The following is a 22,240-nucleotide window of genomic DNA, read 5'->3' on the forward strand; positions in this document are numbered from 1 at the left end:
TTTCTCTGTTGGTGTACAGAAGAGAGCATAGATTTCAGAGCCAGAGAGATCTAGATTCAAGGCATAGTCTAAAGAGGCACCAAAAAGCTCATTGAAGACAGTTCATTCCTACCCTTGCTCCCCCACTACCTGATTAGACTTTGCTGTATAATTTATCAGAAGGAAGATATTAAGTTTCTTATTTATCACACTAACTTAATCTTATACTAAGTCATCTTAATTATTTAGCTCTTCTCTGACCAAGTTTTTCTTAGGTCAGAACTTGCTACACTCCCTTCTATTCCCTTTAGGTTTTCTTTCCAACAAATTTGGCCTAAATCAGAAGGATATTTCATATATACTCTCCAGCACATATCCATTTATTCCTCAAATATTTATCAGACACTATGTTCTAGGTACTGTTCTAGGACCTGGGGATATAGCAATGAACAAGAGCTCATCATGACTATTTTTTCCCTAGAAATAAAAAAAAAAAAGAAAGAGAGAGAGAGAGAAGGAAGGAATTGTTTCCTGGCCCTCTGTTAGTGGGTAGGTTCTTCCTTTTAAAGCTGGTATCAGCATTAGGTTGCATCAAATGAGAAAAGAGTTAGGGCTAACACTCCCAGCATTTTCCACGTTTACTTATAAAAGCTAAAGGGTTTTCAACCAAAATTAGTGGTTTCCCTCAAAGAATCATTAAAAAATATTGAACAAGGGGTTATGACATGATCAAAAAGTATTAATTTAGTAAATGGATAAAAGAGAGGAACAAGAAGCCAAAGGCAGTAGACTCAGCAGTCTGTGACAATAAAGTGAGAGTATAGAGTCGATGGCATCAATTGGAGTGGTGGCAATGGGAATAGAGAAGATAGGGGAGCTCTAACAAATATACTCAGGAAGAATCCACACTCCTTGGTGATAAACAGATTGGATGTGGAGGCTAAGGGAAAGGGAGGAGGCGATGACAAGCTCCAGTGTAAGTAACTGGGACAAGGAAAATATTACCAGAAGTAGGGGAGTTGGAGGGGGAAATCAATTAAGATCAAGAGATGGTGAAATTGTTTTGACCTGTTTGATTGAGGTGATGGCAGGAAATTCAAATGGAAATAACCAAAGGTTGTTGAAGTACTTTGAAACACCCACATTTCTCTGTTCAATAATCCTGTTATCTATAATTTAAAATGTTGATATTATTTGAAGATTCCAACATGCATACTGACCATAAGTTAGTAATGGATAGTCAGGCTATACATTCAATTTAATGAAGTCATTTTTTTCAGCTTGCTAAATTATCAAGTTTTTTTCTTAAGTTATACTATGCTTTTATCTTTCAATTGAAACTTTCACAGTGATTTATAGACAGTAAAATTGCCTATAAAATATATACTCATTTAATATTGTATTTTAATTTATATATAATTTAGAAGCAGGTATAATAAAATTTTAAAATTTTACTTAAAATATTATTGATAATTATTTTCAATACAATCATTGTTTTTATTTTTCTTTTCAAAAGCAACTGTAATACTCAACAACTCCACATGTAAGAACTGGCAATGTTGCATCTTGTACTTAAAATGAAGTCAGACTATTCCATTATTACAACATATAGTGAATGGTAGATATTTGAGGGGGTCTTGAATTCGTGTCAAGTGTCTGGTTCCTCACTTCTTTTTATTTGTAGTGTTTTTGACTTGTAAAATCAGCCAGTTAAATACACTGTTATTTAGAGAATGATATCATCAGTTAATAGGATCTGAGTTTATTTTATAGTCCACATTCTGCTTGTTTGTTTGTTATAAAATGGCAACAGTAAATATCTGCCTTGCTTATCTTATACAAATGTTATGAAGACAATTTCTGTAGTTTCTGGAGGGATATTTTGAATTCATCAGAAGGAAGATACTGTAAAGTATAATGTGGTACTATATATTTTCATTAGGTATTTTAGAATTTAAGGCTACCATTTATTTAAAAACTATTATTGATGATTTTTATCTGTAGGAGTGAAAAAGCATTTGCAGAAATATTCTCCCTTCCATTTTCATTTATCTAACTCTACTTATAAACAACAAATAACTTATTTATTCATGTTTTCCTATGTTTTCTGTGACATTCTAAGGGTTACAAAATATTACACAGAAACCAGAGCCACAGAAAAATAGAAAATATGGTGAAGAAATCAAAAGGAAAACTAATAGTTAAGAGAAAAATATTCACAGGACATAGAAATCTGGAAACAATAAAGCTGAAAGAGACATTGGGGCAGCAGTTAAAGATGAAATTAGAAATGATCTTGTGTAGTATGCTGCACCCAAAAAATAACTAATAAAATTTTTGACTGTGTATGTGAAGGCATTTCTCCAGGGTGAAAGGAAAGGAAAATATAAATGTTTGAAAACAGACAAGGTGACAGAACATTGTTATCTTCTGACTTCTTGAAAGTCTGGTCACAGCTTGCTTTGGCAGCACATGACTGACAGGCCACTCTGCTAGACTAGTTCTACCTGGGGCGACATTTGGGTAAGTGCTGCTACTGAGGTTCTCATACTTTCAGCCCCCTCTGAATGTGTTTCTAAGTGCTTCTCTGGGTGTGCTCATTCAGTCTTCATGCATTCATTTGGCGAGTATTCACTGTGTACCAGATTTCGCTTGAGGTGCCAGGGATACTGCAGTGAATTGCAACAGGTAAAAGTCCCACATGGAGTTTACATTCTATTAGAGGAGACAGACAATAAACAAGATGAGTAAGAAAAGTATATGATAGGGCCGACCCCGTGGCGCACTTGGGAGAGTGCAGCGGGTTCAGATCCTATATGGGGATGGCTGGTGCGCTCACTGGCTGAGCGTGGTGCGAGTGCCACCAAGCCAAGAGTTGCAATCCCCTTACCGGTCACAAAAAAGACAAAAAAAAAAAAAGAAAAGTATATGATATATTAGATGGTGGTAGAAGAAAATGGAAAACAAGAAGATAGGACCTGAAGTACATGTGTGTGGAAGAGAGAATATGTATTTTACAGAGGTGGCCAGCGAAGGCCTCACTGAGAAGATGACATTCCTGGGGCATTCCTTCTAATCCTGATCTTCCCCCACCTCCAACTGATAAAAATAGTATGTGCCTATCTGCCTATCTGACTTCAGAGATTCTTTTCCTAGACTGTAGGGTACTTCTTCAGCTGTAAAATCTGCGCCCCTGTTCCCTCCCAGCAATCTCTTGCTGTGGGTTCTTGAAAAGCTGATCTTCTCCTAAGACCCACTTTAACAGTCCTCTAAGGTTTATGCTAACCATAAAGCATGGTTACCAGCACATTATTAAATGTATTCCACTATTCTTTAAAGGGTACATTGTAGGAAAGTATCACATTTGTACAGCAGTCTGGGGTTCACAGACCAGGTTGCTTATGTCCAGAGGTGAGTGGACAGAGTCTTGCAGACCCCTCCTGTCTGCCCTGAAGAGTGACGGGATCTTGACATACCTGTGACAACTTTGTACCAGGCACACAGGATCAAAAGCTCTATTTTACAGTATCATTTTTCTACCTGCAATTTAGGAAAGACCTGAACCTAGATCAACTAAAACTCGGGATCTTGACATACCTGTGACAACTTTGTACCAGGCACACAGGATCAAAAGCTCTACTTTACAGTATCATTTTTCTACCTGCAATTTAGGAAAGACCTGAACCTAGATCAACTAAAACTGTGTTGTCTAGATGCCTGATTCCTGTCAGCATATTCCTCCCAGAATTTGTATCCATCACATTGTTCCTTGCCCCTACCTTGGCTTAGACAGGCTTTTCTCTATTATTTCAGCTTACTGAAAACACTTGATGTCAATCTGGGCACCTCAAAAATTAGAACAATAACAGTATAAATGTAAAAGAAGAAGAAGGAAAAGGAAAAAAAAATACAAAGTAGATGTCTTATGGGTTAAGAATTAAACTTGAAAAATTGCTCTCTTGGGCTTTTCTTGATTTTGGATGTTGAAGAAGGGGCCATTGATAACACACACCTGACTTCCAAGCCTCATTTCCTCCCTCACCAGCACGTGAAGTGGAAAGTTAGCAATTACTAGGTGAATTTGAATTGTAGACAACCTGCTAATATAACCCTAATTTTTCTTTTCTTAAATAGTCCAGATTGACTGTTTACACTGACTGAACTTACTGAATATTTGCTAAGTAGTCACTTCACTTTATTGCTGAAAATACCTCTTGAGAAAATGACACTAAGGAGTTATATCTCTTCTTTGTTAGTAAATAATCACTCCCCTCTAAAGATAGCAATGAAAAATCAACAGTAATTGCCTCTAGAATGTGGTGTCATTCAGAATGTGTAGACAGGTTGAGTCATCTAATATGTTTTTAGACACAGCTCAAATTAATTAGGTAACTGAAAATCTATACTGTGCCTTGTAAACAGATCTTAAAATTCAAGGCATATTAGCATATATGATGCTGTACCACTTTTGACTGCATGTACTGCTCAAGAATTGTAGCATTCTTCTTTCCATTCAAAAGATATATATTCTAATCCTTTAAGTGATGTTTTCATTAACTAAATTACACTTTTCAGGCAGTTTTTGTTCATTACTGTAGAATTGGCCTTGTAGCTTTTGTTTATCAGTTAGTTGCACTATTCATTGTTCTATGCTACCTTATAATTATTAGTTAATGTAAGGGATGAGTATTCTAAAGGTTGACCACCAGGAATTCTGTGTTTTTAGTGAATCATTCATTATAAATAGCTGGAATCAGGAACTCTGGGGAAGTAATTGATTAGAGAATTATTTAAGATAACCTGTCTACGTAGATCATCTTCATTTATGTAGATCACTAACTTTTGCCCTGATTGTGTATATATTTAATCAGGTCCAATATTATCCTGAGATTTTGACTCTTTCAGTTTCCCAGTAATCACAGTGAATATAAGTAGTCTCACTCCAGAAATCTCACTTTTAAAAAAAATTAAAAATAGCCACCATGTTTTTTACAGCTTTCTGAACCAATTTGTGAAAAGCCTTCGAAGAATTTGGCAGTAAAGGTGGCAACTCTCCTTTTTTGAGCTAACTCTTCTCTTTAAAGATAAAAAAATTTAAAACTAATTCTATTTGGAATGCTTTTGGGTAAATAACTGAATAATATAAATTTGTACTTGAAAATGATGTTATGCTTTAGTATGGAATAGCTATTACTTTTATTGCCCACATAGCAGTGTCTCATGGCTCTTAATGTTATGTCCATAATTGTTAGAAAAATAAGTCGGGGACAAGTGGTACCTAAGACAGACGTTTTCATCCATTTTATTATATATGAAGTATTGATCTTCCTTGCTGTGGCTGTCTTTGCTTCACTCGTCCTCTATTTCTCCTTCCCTCTTTCAGCTTTGTCTGGGTCACTGCTCTTGATAAGTCTCCCCGTGTCTGTATCTTGACTCAACTCTCTCTCTCTCATCTGGTTTAGTCTCTGTTTAAGACTTTTCTTGCAGTTTTGGTCAGCCGCGTCTCCCTGGCTTCCGGTCTCCCCCACCAAGGGACTCTTTGTCCTGCCATCCTACAGGATCTCCGCTCCTCCAGCCCACGTTTCTCTCCTTCTTCGCCTGACCTGTGTGGTTTGCCTGGGTCCACTTGCCCTTCACTTCTTTTTTTTTTTTTTTTTGTCTTTTGTCTTTTTCCGTGTCCAGCAATGGATCGCAACCCTCAGTGTTGCCCCCGTACCGGACCGGGGACCGGCAATGGGATTGCAACCCTCGGTGCTGCTCCCGCACCTCGCTCAGCCAGTGAGCGGGAACCGGTCCGTATGTGGGATCCGAACCGTCGGGCGGGAGCGCCGCCGCGCTTCCCAAGCGGCGCACTATCCAGTGCGCCACCGGGCCGGCCCACCCTTCACTTCTTTTTGACTGTGGGCTTTGTGCCTCCCTACAGCCACAAGGTCTCTGTCTGTTCCTGTGTATATTCTCTCTCTGCCTGCTGTCTGTCTATCACAGACAGACTGACCGCAAGTCAACGGTGATAAATGTCTGCTGGCAAAAATACTCCCAAAACATACTTCTTCAGAGAAACTGCATTGCTTTCTAGAGGTGATTTGGAACATCTACAATGAATATTCTTTGGCACTAAAGTGAAAATTCAAAGGGAACATTAGGCGAAATATTTTCTATTTATAAAATCTCAATATGTTCTGAGGTGATTATCAGCACTTCAAAAGCAGGGATATAATTTTTAAAGTTTTTATTTCATCAAATTTCTTAAGACATAGTCCTTTTTCTTTTTTTTTTTGTCTTTTGTCTTTTTTCCGTGTCCGGCAACGGATCGCAACCCTCAGTGTTGCCCCCGTACCGGACCGGGACCAGCAACGGGATCGCAACCCTCGGTGTTGCTCCCGCGCCTCACTCAGCCAGTGAGCGGGAACCGGTCTGTTTGTGGGATCCGAACCCTCGGGCAGGAGCGCCGCTGCACTTCCCAAGCGGCGCACTATCCAGTGCGCCACCGGGCCGGCCCTGATAACCTTAAGACTTTAGGTAATTTGCCCAGGATTACATAACTAATTAGTGACAGAGCCACTAGTCTGTCTGACATCAGAACTGTCCTGCCTCGGCCAACATAGTCCTTTTTCTGTTAGTTCTATTTAATGATCAATTTTGAGAGATAATTTGTTTGATCAGTGACTTCTTCAGTTTGTAGTTGTAAAAGTTGATTTAACTGGTATTTGATGTCTAAATATTCTTTGAGACTTTGTACTAGTAGTTCTGTCCATAATGTCTGTTAATATCCCCTTCAGCCATACATATCTCACCTCAACTATTCAATATGTTATATCAATAAATGAAGAAATTATATACCAGCTAGCTTATAGAAATCGGATAACTGCATGGCACAATCCTTCACAGATTTCAGTTGTGTTACATAATTTCTTAATTTCTAAAATACTGTAGAATTGACTTGTTGAAAATTTGGGCAAAGAAACATACACATCATTTTAAGCTTTCTGTAACGATGATTTCTATAAATGAAACTTTTTAAAACACTGTAAATTTAGATTTTTCTGATAATCTAAAATCAATATTGGCTGAACATTCTTTTGTTATTAGCTAATATTTCAGAAGCTTTTAAAAAGTAATTGAAATTTTTCAGATTTTTACTTTTATTTACTTTAAATAATTGTCTTCAAGGAAATTTAGTCTTCTTTCAATTTTAATTTATGTGGAATAGTAGCCAGATCTTACTGCTTAGTTTCCAGAGGGAAGGTGATTAAATTTAAAGTAAGACATTGTTAATTTAAGGCCACAAATACATGTGATTAAATATAACCAATATGTGGGAATGCTGCTATATGCAAAATTAGACATACTCAGTTTGAATTTTGATGTGACAAGTTTAGTCTTCTATAACCACTGTAGTTTACATTTTGCAGTACTTCCCTTGTGAAGGAATAATCCCTGAGTTATTTGTTTTTACTTTTCTTCATAAATAATATTGAGCATGTAAAATCAACATAGGCAGCAAAGCTTAAATTTTAGAAAATCCAAGTTTAATCATCTTACCAGTTAATTAATAATATTAATTGATTTGTTCCCTCTAAAATTAGAACCTAATTCCCCAAATTTGAGTTATTCTTGGTTCTCTTGAGGCAAGAAACTGACTGTAAGTATTTATTCTTTAATTCCTCAAAGATTTAATAGGCATCAATCTAGACTCTAACGGTATAATAAATGATAGACATGACTCCTGCCCCTCAAGGAGCTCACAGTCTCCTAGGAAGAAGTTTTGTGCTTATTGCAAATATTCTTTTTGCTTCTAGTGAGAGGATGATCATTGAAATGTGTGGTGGGGTTGGGGGAAGGGATGTTAAGGATTTAGAAACTCCTTCAGAATCCAAGAGTAACTCTTAGTTCACTGACAGCCTCCTTTATTAAATGGTACTCTGATGTTATCTAAGAGTTAGTGCATCTTCTGAATGAGAACCTGACTTTTTACTCTAAATATACATCCCAAATGAATATATATTACTTTTCATTTCAAACTTTTTCATAGTAGTAAGTCAGCGTTTATTAAGAAGATCTTTTGGATTTATCATGACTGTGGGAAATTTATCTCCCAAATATGTGGGGAATTAATTCTATAATGTGGCCAGATGAATATCGCAATCATATTGTCTGTAAAATAGGATAATACTAGTACCATCTGATTGAGTTATGTTGAGAATTAAGTGAAAAATTCAGATAGAACTCTTAAAATAGTACCTGGTACATAATAAGGACTAAATAATTACAGGCAGTCTTGTTTTGCACAGTTCTGATATACACAAATTTGAGTTTAGTTAAAAAACAAGGTTAAACTTTCAGTAACCACAATATATTAACTGTGAATAATTGTAAGTACACACTTTGCTAGCCCTTCAGACTACAAGTCTGTATGTAAATAACAGATGTAGATCATGATCAATGGCTGGTCATATCACTTCCTTCAAAAGCTGTCACTGATTGGTCACTTCATACGTGTTTTCAGTTCACACACAGATAGATAGCATTTTCTCTCATTTTACAAAAATGGATGATCAAACAAAGATGAAAGTACAGCAAAGAAATGAAACACTGCAAGTGAGATGAAAAATGTTTATGACAAAAAGGATGAAGATGTCCCAGAGAAAGTGACACTGGCAAAAAACAAAGCAAAACAAAACAAAACCTTCACATTAAATGAACCCTCAGAGATATTTCAAAACATTGAAAGTGCAAAGGATAAAATGTTGGAAGCTGGTCCAAACTTAGGAGGATGACATTTTGCCCAGGCATGGGTAAGGTATGCTTGAGCCATATTATAAGTTATATGATGAGAAGGAAGCAAGCACTATTCAAACTATTTTATTTTTTTTTAATTTTCAGTGTTCCTAATATTTTAAATTACGGTATTCTAAATAAAATTAATTTTACTATTTTTCATTCCTTATTCATTTTTAGCTGATAATAAGAGGCTTTTCGTTTTGACAAAAAAATTTTAAAGGTCACAGAACAATCATAATTTTTCCTGTTGGTTATTATGATCACTGTGTATGGTTTCAGCTTTTCTGGACATTTTTATAGTCCCACGCGACCATGAAAAGCAAGGACTTCCTGTAGTGGTTATTTTTATTAGCAATTATTTTTCCAGCAATTCAGGTACTATGGTTTTAGAGAAATTGTTCATTACTTTTCAATATTTGAGAATTCAAAAGCTTTCTGTCATTTTTCTTCTGCTTCTGTCTTTGTATTTTCCAGATTAGATAAGTTGTAATTCTAGTCATGTCTTGTCATAAGGTTACCATGAGAACCTCCTGATATATCTTCTACAGAAGTACAGTGTTTAAACTCTTTATTTTACTATTCAGTATTCTACCTTAGTTCTTCATTTTCCTAAATCTTTTACTTAAATTCCACACTAACCCTTTTCCTTTTATTCTTCTTCTTTCTAATATCCTATTTTTCCACACTCTCCTTCAACCCCTGAAAGCCTATCTGTTCTTTAATCCATTGTCTTCCTTTCAAAATGACATCTGCCCTAGAACATATCCTTATGAAAAACTTCTTTAAATTCATCGGTTTCTTCCTATGTTTCATCAACATTTCTGTCAATCATAAAAGGCCAATGTCTTTCTTGAATTTAAATAATTACAGAAAATTCTATATAAGCAAAATATAAAATTCTAGCTGAAAGTTGAGTGGGTTAACACAATAATACCATGATTGGCAAGAACAACAAAAAGTAAATAGAAAAATAAATGCTGTGTATTTCACTGTATACATTTTTGTACTTCTTGAGCCATGTGGTGGATGTATAGTTGAATAGTCAAAAAACAAACAAACAAACAAAAAAACTTACATTAAATAGTGGTAGTAGAAATCTTGCTTTCAGTTTTCTATCCACAGTTGGTTTGACATAATTACTTCCTAGCGTACCGAGGCTTTCAGAAAATGAAACCTTCATCTGTCTGATATTTTCTGCACACACATAGAAGGAAGAGCAGGCTCCTGGAAGCCCAAGCAATGGACTCTAGCCAGATAAATTTTGATATGAGCTTGAGTCTTGCTCAAAAGAGAGGTGGACAACATTGTGCTCTCTTAAACCTTTGGAATCATAGTGGGTGACTTTGGAAGTGGATTCAGTTTGATATGCTGGCTGAATGCTATCTAAAACTTTTCAAATGCTGAACGGAGTTTTTAATCTACATATTTAGGTAAATTTCTGCTTGTAATTTTTAGTCTGGTACTACCTCTTGAATTTTCCATGGCCATTACTGTATTTAATATTACCTAAAATAAGAGTCCATGTTTCAAAAAAAGGCATGAGTGACTCTATTTGGCTTGCTTCAGTTCACAGTTTCTTAAAGAGATTCCAGGGAAATTCACAGAGGCCTCAAACCTGTGATGACCATAACACCAGAGTCAATTAATTTGGAGCCTCTTTTTAAAAAAATAATTCTCACAGCACCTAAAAGAGTTATCTGCTGAAAACAGAAATTTTATCCCACTTCCCATTTACTTCTCTGAGCCCATGATCCATCCTGAATTACTGGTTTCATTGGTCATAAGCTGTCATTTCTGTTAGTTTTATTTTACTGTGCAGTGTAATGGAAAATTTTTCGTTAAACCAGTTGTGCATCTCTTGCTGTAAAGTAGAAGCAGAGTGAAAATTCGAATGTAGAAGACAGTGACTGCACCCTGATTAGAGTAATCAATGCACGAACATCCTTAAAGATTTTCTTCTGTAACAAGGGCAAACTCAGCTAAAAAGTTTGTATAAATCATGCGTGGCATACCAAAAACCTTTAAACTTTATCTGTCTCTGACCATCTATGAATATACCTGACTCATCACCTTAGTGCCTTTCAACGCAACCCCACTCAGCTCAACTGCTCTTCCTGCCTGATACAGATATTTAAAATTCTTTAAGGCTTCTTGGGAGGATGGATGGTTCTGATACTTAATATTATTATTTTATAGCACAGGAAGTTCATAGCTCATGAATATCTCAGATCTACAAGTAAAATGGAGGACTTTTTCTCAATACACTCTAAATTTCTTTGTAGTCTCTGGCTATGTGGTTGTGTCCTATTTGTGTCATGAGCGTCTATTTCTAAGCAGTAATTACATCACATCAGAGTCATTTTTTAAAATAATAAAAAGAATGAAAACATAAAGAAGTAGCAACGAAAAAGTTCTTCATAATCTCAGTCTGAATTTAGGAAAATCAAGGAAATTCTGTGTTGGCAGCACCATTACATTCTAGCTTTTCTCTATGTGTTTTGTAAAAATATCTTACATAACTTACTTACAAATAGCTTTTCTTCCACCTGTGTTCTTGTGCTGTTATCTCCTGTGAAGAACAGAGCTGTTGTCACCTATTATGAATGTATCACACAGAGTAATAATGATCCTATTTAGTAACTACATTGATTTGATTAGCTCTTTTTTCATGTTATTACAACTTTAATGTTTTTATTGCATGTACTTTATCAGTTTTTAATTGAATAACTTATCTTTGATGTCTCACTTTGCCCTATATAGTTTAGAACTTAAAGATCCACACAAAAGATTGACAATCTAATCATTTCAGTGTATATTCAGGTAGTTTCAGTTAACTAAACTGTTGTAATGTGTGATGTTAGCTCTCTCCCTTTGAGGTAGGAGGCATCTTTCCTTCTGGTATTTAGCTGCCAGAATTATCCAAGATTTCTGACTTTGCTTCCCACTTCCGGAGAGGGACTTCTCAGTGACTGATCTCTGGATCTTGTCTCCTACCTTTGCCTTTTGTCTTGCTCCTTGACTAATACGGTTCTTGGGGTCCTGCCTTTGCGCATCTGAGTGACAGCCTTTACACTGTGATAACCTGGGCAGCGCTAACTTACTAGGACATCTGCCAAGTGGGGAAGACAATATAGATCAGCATCAGGTAGTCTGCCTTGCCCTCTCTGTCTGACTTGGACATTCTTAGATCATCTGGTCTGCTCTGTTGATTTAATTGCATTCAAAAAGGTTTTTTTTGGAGACACTACTAGAGAAGTGGAACTTCTCGTACGCTCTTGAACAAAGCCTTGTCGTCCTCTCTCTGGAGCATGAGCAGTTTTGCAGAGATGCATTTGCAGAAATGTCAAGCAAGAATCACCTTCCTAGCCAATGAAATAACTGGCCAACAGGACTACCTAAATCAAAGGCAGATCACCCTCACACATCCAGATGTTTTAATGAACTTATTATACTCAGAGTTCATGCGTTAGCATATTGCTTGGCACATAAGTACAGAGTACATGGTATCTATACTAAGACATGAGACTCCTGCTGGTTAAGGGAGCAAATGTATTTGAGTGGAAAAGGCAGTTAGTTCAGAGGGGAAGGAGATTACCATGGTCCAGAGAGAATGGGCAACACTTCCCAAAGAGATGAAACTTGAACCAAGCCCTCCAAGGATGTTTATTTATTATCTTTGCCTCCACTGTTTGCTGCTTCTCACCATTAGTAAGAACCTGGCACTTAGTTTTAGCTTGTTTAGCTTAATAATACAAATCCTGATACTTTGTGCATTTCTGCTTAAGACAGCTCTCTCAGAAAACCACTGTTAATTCCAAAGATCCTAATAATAGAATATTCTTAACTTTTCTTTGGGCGAGTGTAACTGTCCTGATAGCTTCTCTTCTTCCCCATTTAGATCATAAATACACGGGGGCCTGGAACTATGTGTTTCTTATCCTTACTTTGTAATTCCCTATGGATAAGACTGGCCTGATTCTTACATTGTAATCTAATCACTTACTAAGCGGTCCCCATATTTGTTGAAGGTGATGGATTAGCCTTCAAGCACCCCAGCCCAAACAGCATTGGTTGTCGGGGGCATTCCCATCAGCTGCCTTCGTCTGATCTCTATTTCTGTTCCGACCAAATATACTACTGCTTATTTTCTCTGATTACCCCATTTCCATAGCACATTAAATATACTTTTAAGGAAATGTCAAGACTTCCCTTAAGAATATGAGCTTTTCTTTCTGACAGCATATATGCATAAACCAGGAGATTGACACATTGGCAACTGAGATCTGACCAAGTACTACAAAGAAAGCCTTGAGAGCACCAGAGTTCATTTTAAAACCCATCAAGTTAATATAGCCTTGCTTTTTAATTTAGTAAATGTTTTTTCACCACTATGTTTTAACTCAGTTAATATAATAAAGCTTCACTCAAATTCATTTGAACTCACTTTTTTCCAATTCACTAAAAACATGTTTATTCAACTATTGTTTTTAAATAGCTAATGAACCTTCTCTCTGTGGTTCTCTTCTGCAAATGGGCTGTTTGCAATGTGTGGGCCTTAATATATATAATTGCTCTCTCTCCTTATCCCTCATTGTGATCGACCTTTCATTCTGTTTAGCAGATACTGCTTGCTTTGTGATTTTGAAAAAATAGCATGCAGGTATACCTGGAAAGAATAGATACCAGCAAAATCATTTTTAATTCTATATATTGTAAGCTATTTTTCATAGGCTATCATCTTGAATCTAATTCAAGGCAAATATGGAAGTCTTTTCACCATTAATGCTGCAGAGATTCCTTTATTTAACATAAAACAAATATTTCTTGACTTCCCACTGTATGCCACTATAAGTTCCGGGTGCTGAGGATCTAGCAGTGAACAAGAAAAACAAGGACCCTGCTCTTAGCCAGTACACATTCTAGCAAGGGTTGCAGCAGAGATACAGACAAAAGACAAAGAATCAATTATACAAACTGAAGAGAGGGCAGTTGATTTTCTGATTCTTCTTTTCACTCTACCATTGCTTCAAGGCCATATCTGCAGCTTCATTACCTGTACTGTTGAGTTGGATTTAGTTTCAAGATGCTACCCCCATCAAGGAAGAGGTATTTAAGGGCCTTGTTGTAGTACAAGAGAGAAAAGATAGAGAGGCACCTGGGAGGGTCAAGTTTCAGTTTCCCATTGTTAAACTAAACTAAACCAGCTTTACTCTCAAAATTGTTAAGTATTCATTCACTCATTCAGCAAACATTTATGGAGCACTGTGTCAGTCAGGTTTCTATTATATTCCAGGCTTTTTAACTCCTACATGCATGCCCTTAAGTACCTCACATTCTAGTTGGAGAGACAGAGACATAAAATAAATCATTACTGATATTTACTGTAAGTAACATTATTACTGATGATGTTAAAATAAAAACTTGTATTAAGTACAAGGGGATAACGAGGAAAGAAGTAACAAACATTTGTTTGCCTAGAGGAAGGTTCACTATAAGGTGACATCTACACCGAGTCTTGAAGGTGACTGGAAGTACAATATGCTTCATTTACTCAGCAAGTGTTTACAGAGCACCTTCTCTGTGCCAGGCACTGTTGTGGGCACTGTAGACACAGCAGTGACCTACACAAAGTCCCTGCCCTCTTGGCAAGAGACAGACAATAAACAGAAATATATGTTAGATGCTGATACATGTTATACCAAAAAATAAAGTAGGTTAAGAAAGGGAACAGAGTGGCAAGGGCTCTCTGCTATTTTAAATAGGATGATCTGGTCTGCTATTTAAATAGGACGTCCTCTCTAATGAGAGAATACAAGAATAATTCAAAAAGTTCATGGAAAGATTCATACTATTTTTTAATTCTATTTTCCACAAACTTTTTGAAGTACCCTCGAATTTGAGCAAAATCCTAATATAAAAGAATGAGACCAAAAAGCAGGGGGAGGCCTTTTCAGACAGAAGGAACAGCATGAACATTAGTGTGGAGTGAGACATTCTCTGCTGGAGCATTGGGTAAGACTGGGGGTGGGGGGGCAGTGTGGGTGTGGTAGATAAGACTGGTGAGGAAGGAACGGGCCAAATGGTGGAAAGCCATGTGTACCATACTCAAGAATTTGAATGTCCACATTGTCAATTGAGGGAAAAGGGACTACATTTTGAAGATATTTTAAGAGAAAAATGACAAGGTTAGATTTTTGTTTGGCTTGGTTGGATTTATTTAGGTTTGGTTTGGCTTTTGGAATATTATCTCTAGCAGCAGTATGCAAGATGAACCTAAAGGAGAGGCACAAGGAGCCAATTAATTATAAAGTTATTATGGTAGTGAGGATGAGAAATTACATGACCTAAATTACAACAGTAAAGTAAGGTTAGGGAGGAGATGGTAGAGTTCAGAGGTTTTAGGAGACCCAGTATATAAGATTTGATGCCCTACAGAGAATGAGAAAGGTTGAGAACAGCACCTAGGTTTAAGCTTTGGTGACTGAGTGGATGATAATGCCATTAACCAGCTCAGGGGTCCCTGAGGCGAGGCAGGTTTAGAGGTGTAGATAATGAATTTGATTTGGGGCACTGGGAGATACAGTACTGGAAATCAGAAGAGATGTCAGGGCCGAAATACAGATTTGGCTGTTACCAGCATTTCATATAAATATAAAAAGGAGAAGGAGCAGGAAGAGTAATCAGCATTGTCAGATACTGCAGAGAATTTTAGGAGGATGGGATTTTTAAAAGGTCATTGGATTTGACAGTCGGAAGGTCACTGATGACTTCAAGAAGACCTGTGTCAGTAAATGTGGGTAGGGGCAGAGCCACATCATGGGTTAAACAATGAAGGAGTAAGAGACTGGGATTGTCCAGCTAAGGTCACTGTTCTCCTCCTCCTTGGAGGCTTTGCACCTGAGGTCAGCTCTTCTCTTCCCTGTCGCTCCTTAGCTTTCTCCACTCAGGACCTAGGACTAGGTACCTGAGCTAGCAGCATAATGAAGGAACAAATTAAGATCCTTGAGTCTGGTGAAAGAGGGGTCAGGAGTGGAGGAGCCTGATGCTGGTGAGTGAGATATTGCAGGGAGCATCCTCAGTAGGGAACAGCAGGTCAAGCCAGTCCAGAGACCTATCTCCAGAGGGGGAGAGTTACCACAGGTAGGTCTCTGTTGGAGGAGGAAACTCTGGACTGGGAATCTGAGATAGGATGGGAGCAAAGAACTTGCAGGGCTGATGGGAGAGACATGGAATTAGTTAAGAAACTCAGCCCCAGTCAAGGAGTGGAATCTGGCAGAATGTGGGGATGGGGGCGGGGTAGAATTTCAGGCAATAAACTGATGTTAACTAGTCAAGCAGGGTTGACTAGGTTTCTTCAATTAGTTAAGAAACTCAGCCCCAGTCAAGGAGTGGAATCTGGCAGAATGTGGGGATGGGGGTGGGGTAGAATTTCAGGCAATAAACTGATGTTAACTAGTCAAGCAGGGTTGACTAGGTTTCTTAGGGCACACAGGGACTGAGGATGTTCAAAGGAGGGACTGTTGGCAGTACTTGTGACCATAAAGACAGTAGTGAGGGGACAGTCAATGAATTAAGGGGTAGTCCCAGCAGTACCTGGCATGTAGATGTTTAATATTTGTGAAGCCCAGAGGGTAGTTCAGAGGATCTGGGGGAAGGGGATTAGACACGAGTTTTTAAAGAGCTGGGTTCCGAAATCGGGAAGAGGATGGAGGCAGTGACGAAGGGACCCCAGATAGCTTGGAGGTGCAAAGCCCAAGAGGGCGGCTTGCACCTCAGTGGGAATTGGAAGCAAAGGTCAGGGTGGGGAACGCGCGCCCTGAACCCTGAGGTTCAAGGAGTTAGTAGTGGGTCTACCGGACTTCCCCACCTCTGCACTAACACATGCTCCGCCTGCTTCTCCCGCCCGCAACGCCGCCTCCGCCCATGCGGGGAGGCTCGAGGGCGAGGCTGGTGGCCGCTCTGAAGCCCCGAGAGCCATCACTTCCTACCAGACTCCTGCTGAGGGTGGTCATCCTGCCCCATGGCTGGACACAGGCCCCTAAATTTCTACCCCCTTGCAGGCAGTGGTGGAGGCGGCCGCAGAGGGCCACTGCCCATTCGGGCTGACCCTCAGACCTGGTTGAGCGCTCAGGCGGCCCCTAGCAGGCCCTTTCGGGGGCCGGGCCCGGGGTCTGCTCAGGCCCTGAAGTGTGGGGGGTCCCCCCGGGTCCCCAGCCATACGAATTCCGGGGCGGGGTGCGGGCCCTGCGGGCCCTGGCTCGGAGCTGGCGAGGCAGGGGGCTGGCTCCGGAGCCCGTCCGAGGGCGCCTCCCTCGGGCCCTACATCGTCCTGCGGTGCATCCCGAAGTCGGCGCCGCCGGAGGACGTCTCGGTCATTGAGAAAGAGAGCTGGCCAGGGAGCTGAGGCAGAAGAGGATGACCCTGGGGCACTCGCAGGCCGATGTGGGGTTAGCCGTGGGGACTCGGTTTGGGAAGGTGCTCAGCCAGACGACCAAATGCCGCTTAGAAGCCCAGCAGCTCAGCCTCGCCAACATGTGGAAGCTGTGTCCGCTGCTGAAAGGGTGGCTGGAGAAAGTGGACGCGGAGAGCGTTCTGAACATAGGCAAAATGGAGACGGTCCTGCAGCAGGCTCAGAAGCGGAGACGGGCAAGGAGGGAGAGGCGAATCGGCAACAACCTGGAGGAATTGTTCCTGCAGCGCCCGAGGCCCACACCCCAGCAAACTAGCCGCATCGCTGGGCGCCTCCAGCTGCAGAGGGGAATTGGCCCAGACTTGGTTCTATAACCGGAGCAGGATGGGCTGTTGGCCAAGCAATGATGCCTCCCCACGGGAGGATGTGGGGCAACCGGGCCTCTTTCCCTGGGGGTACGAGTGTGCTTTCCCCTGGCACCAGGGCTCCACTTTGATTTTGCCCATTATGGGGGACCCTGCTTTACACTCCTGTGCTCTTCTGCCCGTTTGCCTACTGGGGGAGCCTTTCTCTCTGCCCCAGTCACCACTCTGAGCCTGGGGAGGCAGTTTGAGGAACCTGCCCTTCCAGGGAAAGACAGAGAGGGGAGAAGAGAGGGAAAGCTGGGAAATGTCCCTGGGGTTCCTTTCAGGGATCCACTGTCTAAAGAAAAAGTTAAGAATACGTAGTAGGTGATGGGAGTGGGAGTTGTTAAGGAAGTACGTGGGAGGGAAGTTGAAGTTCAGTGCTGCTTTCTGTTTTTTCCTTTGTTTTTCTCTACCATAGGTTTTAAGGTGCATTACAATATAAAGATGGTTTCGATATTATGTTTCTCTTTTTTTATTAATTTAAGATTAATTGTGTCTGTTATTCCTTGTAGTTATTAGTAAACATAGGGGGTTTTTTTCTAATAAACATAATATTGAGTGAAAAATCCAAGTCACAGACTACTTTAGTACACCATTTTTTATTAAAAACAAGCAGAACTTTGTGTAAACACAAACACAAAATCCAGGACAATAGTTAGTTCTGGAGGAAGTCTTGAGAACGGGATAGGAGAGGAGTACACAGAGCCCACCCAGAGCCCTTACTGAAGCACATGAGTTTTCTTGAAAGATGCATTTTTTTCTGTCACTTTTTCATTTCTAGTGCCCTAGTTTTATGTAGGGATCTCAGTTCAACTGTATAGTTTATGCAATCCCATGGTTTTATCTCCTGTCCTGCCACATTGTATTCTAAACCCCTTCCTTACTGAGATTGGCAAACTGGACAGCCATAACTTCAGCCCTAGCTCCAATTTACTCTTCTGGTTTTTTTCTCCATTTGGTTTGTTCCCTGATTATTTTCCTTACTTTCTTTTGAGTTTAGGTATGCTTTTCAGGGTATATTTGTGATAGTTGATCCAACACGCCCTGCTGGCTTTTCCCATAGTACATCTTAAATCACTCTTCCAACTTCTTCGCTGAAATTGGTCTTTTCCAGTTTTCCACTTTTACTTTGGTCAATTTGGGTCATCATATACTAAATAGAAATCGTTAATCCTTGTACGTATTCAGATCTGTTGCCACACACCTGCCGTACTGTTTATTGTCTTGTAAGTCTATCACTGTATATTATATCTGAGTTTATATTTTCTTTCTGCTTACTAATCTTATCAATTTTTGCTTTCTCCACTTTTTTTTTTCTTTATTGGTGTTGCAAAGGATTTCTCTATAAGTATTTTCAAGGAACAAGCTTTTTCACTTTTATCCTATTTACCACTATTTTTGTTTCAGAATCAGTTAATTTTGGCCTTTGTTTTTAATTGCATTTTCCTAGTTTCTTCTGGTTTCTTTCTTTGTTCTTTTCTAATAGTTTTTAGATGAGTACGTCATTCCTTTTTTGTTTGTTTGTTTCTGGTGGCTCTTGTGGGGCTAAGAGTGGAAACCAGGGACTCCATAAAAGATTATACCTTAATCTTCTGACCACAAATCCAGGGCTAATTTTACTGTCACACAAGTCAGATATGACTGAGGCCTCCATTTAGTATTTTCCTGAGGCCGTAGAAACTCTGAAAATTTAACGTTTATTTTTGTGTGTATGGTAGGATATACTTAACAAAATTTGCCATTGTAACCATTTTAAGTCTAAATTCCATGGCATTGATTAATTCACAATGTTGTACATTCTTCTAAGCCGTTTAAAGTTACCTAATCATAAAGAACAAATTGTGACATTTAATTTTCAAAAATATAGTTATAATCTGCCTTGTTTCAGGTGGACAATAGATATGCATAGATTACTCTTATAAACCTATAAGATTGCATTAAATTCCCAGTTTATTTAGTCAAGAATGCAGAATCGCATTGGAAATATGATGGCCACAGAGCAGGTACAAATGAACCATATCTCAGCACAGCTTCCCATGGTCCAATGTCCCTGATGACAGTGCCCAAAGTTGGGCCCACAAATGTGGAGAAGCTTCTTTTCCCCATTACAGCTTTTTTATCCTTGGGGCTTATATCATGGCTCAATAAAAACTTATTCTCTGTTCTTAATGCTTCCATTTAAGAGAATGGTTAGAAACATTAAGCTCTTCTGGTTCTTGAACCAAATTCAATGACAGTGATTCCATACCCTCATCTGGGAGAAAAAGCTGAGTTAGTGCCCCCAGCTTTATAGCATCCCAAAGAGACTATTTCCTCCATACAAGCCAGCTACAGGAATCCAGTGTGACAAATGCATACTTAATTTAGTTAAAATGGAGCCAAACTTCAATTGCTTAGCTTTAGGTACAGTTAAGTGACTAATCACTTACTATTTTATTATCCCATTAAAAGTCACATGGCACCAACCCCATTCCTTCCTTTTCCTTGACAGTCCTTCTGGAAAGCCTTGGAAGGGAGTCAGGTAGTGTTTAATACCAGATGAACAACTCTGGGTTGTGAACATTCAGCTCCTAAAAGCTATGAGGAAGCACTGACCCGGGCTGCTCTTTCAATTCTTCTGCAGCTCTTGCAGATTTGGAGAAATGGTGATGGGCTCTCAATCTCAGGGAACAGCTCCAATCTACCTCAGCACCTGCACAGCTGTACCATTCACACAGCTGCTTCGTCTCTGCTTTGGCGAGTACTGGTATGTGTCACTAATCAGACTTCATATAATTTAAAATGAAATTTTCCATCACTGGTCCCCTTCACTTGCTTTGAAAAGAGAAAAGGCTAGACCTTAGGGAAACCTTGATATTGAAGTGATTTCAGATTTTTCAGAGATTTAAGACTGGTACATAGAAACCTGAATAATAACATCCCTCAAAACTGAGAAGGAACCATCCTTAGAGTTGGAAGAAACCAAGTGTGTGGTGTTAACTGGTTAACAGTATTAAACACTACAGAGATCAAGTAACATAAGAAATCAAGTAAGATATATCATTTCAGTAACAAAGATACCGTTAGTACCTTTAATGAGAACAGTTCCAATGGAGCAGTTAGTAGCGGCAATTGCCAAACAGTCCAAAGTCTTCATATTTGCCAGATTTCTTCCTACCTCAGTTAAAAAATACATCCCACCACTCCCTCCAAAAGATCTTCACCATCATTCTGAGAAAGTTCCTTCAACAAATTCTAACCTGAAGCTGCCGAACCCCTTTAGAGTATAAGCAAAATAGTATGTTTGTATGTACGTGCATTTTCCTTACAGATGGTTGATAGCCTTTGTCAAATTTTCAGAGAGAACCATGACTCTTTTTAGGTCTACAATTTCAGAATTTAAGAAGCACCTTCCTTTTGGCGACCTTTCTTCCAAGAATTTTCCCTTGACAGTACCTACCTAATAGGTAATTCCTGGTTTTCGTCAAATCTGTATTTTCTGGATATCTTCAGCTAAGTGTAGTATGAAGGCCCTGAGACACTTTTTACATACGTCATTAAGACTAAATACTGTATTGATTATTGCCTTTCTTGTTCTTACACAAGAGTACTTCAAAAAGTTTGTGGAAAAATAGAATTAAAAGACAACATGAATCTTTCCATGAACTTTTTAAAGTACTCGTGTGATGGAGTTTGGATGTATTGTCCTCGCAGAACTCATGTGGAAATCTGATCCCCAGTGTGGCAGTGTTGGGAGCTATTTGAGTCATGAGGGCGGATCCCTCATGAATGAATTAATGCTCTCCCTGGGGGGTGGTGGTGGTGAATGAGATCTCACTCTGTTAGCTCCCTCTAAAGCTGGTTGTTTAAAAGACCCTGGCACCTTCTCTATTTCTCTGTCTCTCTTGCTTCCTCTCACCATGTGATCTGCTTGTACCCGCTGGCTGCCTGCCACATTCTGCTGAGTAGAAGCAGCCTGAGGCCTGCACCAGATGCAGCTGTCCCAGGATTATGAGCCAAATAAACTCTGTTCTTGAGGCTGGCCGGTTAGCTCAGCTGGTTAGAGCACAGGGTTCAGATCCCAGTACCAGCGAGTCGACTAAAAATAAATAAATAAAAGTGTCCTGATTATGACAATCCAGCCACTCCACATGCACATGCAACATTACATAAAAATAAATAATAAACTCTGTTCTTTATAAATTACTCAGTCTCAGGTATTCTGTTATAGCAACACAAAAACAGACCAATACATCATACTTCTATCAAATCCTTGTTACTTTAATTAATTTTTTATCATAAAGAACAAGTTCTCATCCTAGACGTTTTCTTATCTATTGTCTAAGAAAACATGAGGTGTTAGGATATCTGCCCTTATTCCAGAACATTGTCTTTTTCTTAGATTAGCACCTTTTTCTATAATTTCATATTCTTGAATTATATATTCTGTATATCCTTGTTTATGATACTAAAACTGTGTTGTGAGGATTTATTTTTTGGGATAGCCACTTTTATTTATAGCTTTCTTCTACAGATAGTCTTGTTTACTAAACAGTATTGGGGTTTTTTTGGCAGAATCTATTCATGATGAATTCTTTTCAGAGTGCAAAATAGTAATATCTAAGTACAATGTTTTTTTTTTTTTTTTTTTTTTTTTTTTTTTTTTTTTTTTTTTTTTTTTTTT

General features: G+C 38.9%; 2 protein-coding genes across 2 annotated transcripts in view; both read left to right on the forward strand.

Annotated features, from left to right (window-relative positions):
• Window positions 1-22,240, forward strand: part of FAM172A (family with sequence similarity 172, member A) — a gene marked incomplete at its 5' end in the record, with an annotated part of 240,536 nt that overhangs the window by 97,187 nt on the left and 121,109 nt on the right. The window lies entirely within an intron of this gene.
• POU5F2 (POU domain class 5, transcription factor 2) lies at window positions 16,781-18,036 on the forward strand. Its single transcript, XM_008576690.1, is given in 6 exon segments — window positions 16,781-16,904; window positions 16,907-17,016; window positions 17,018-17,144; window positions 17,147-17,517; window positions 17,519-17,620; window positions 17,623-18,036. Coding segments are annotated over 6 exon segments (1,110 nt in total). The 3' UTR covers window positions 17,899-18,036.

The sequence above is a fragment of the Galeopterus variegatus genome, unplaced genomic scaffold (genome assembly GCF_000696425.1).
Source record: "Galeopterus variegatus unplaced genomic scaffold, G_variegatus-3.0.2 Scaffold1389, whole genome shotgun sequence".
Taxonomy (NCBI): Eukaryota; Metazoa; Chordata; class Mammalia; order Dermoptera; family Cynocephalidae; genus Galeopterus; species Galeopterus variegatus.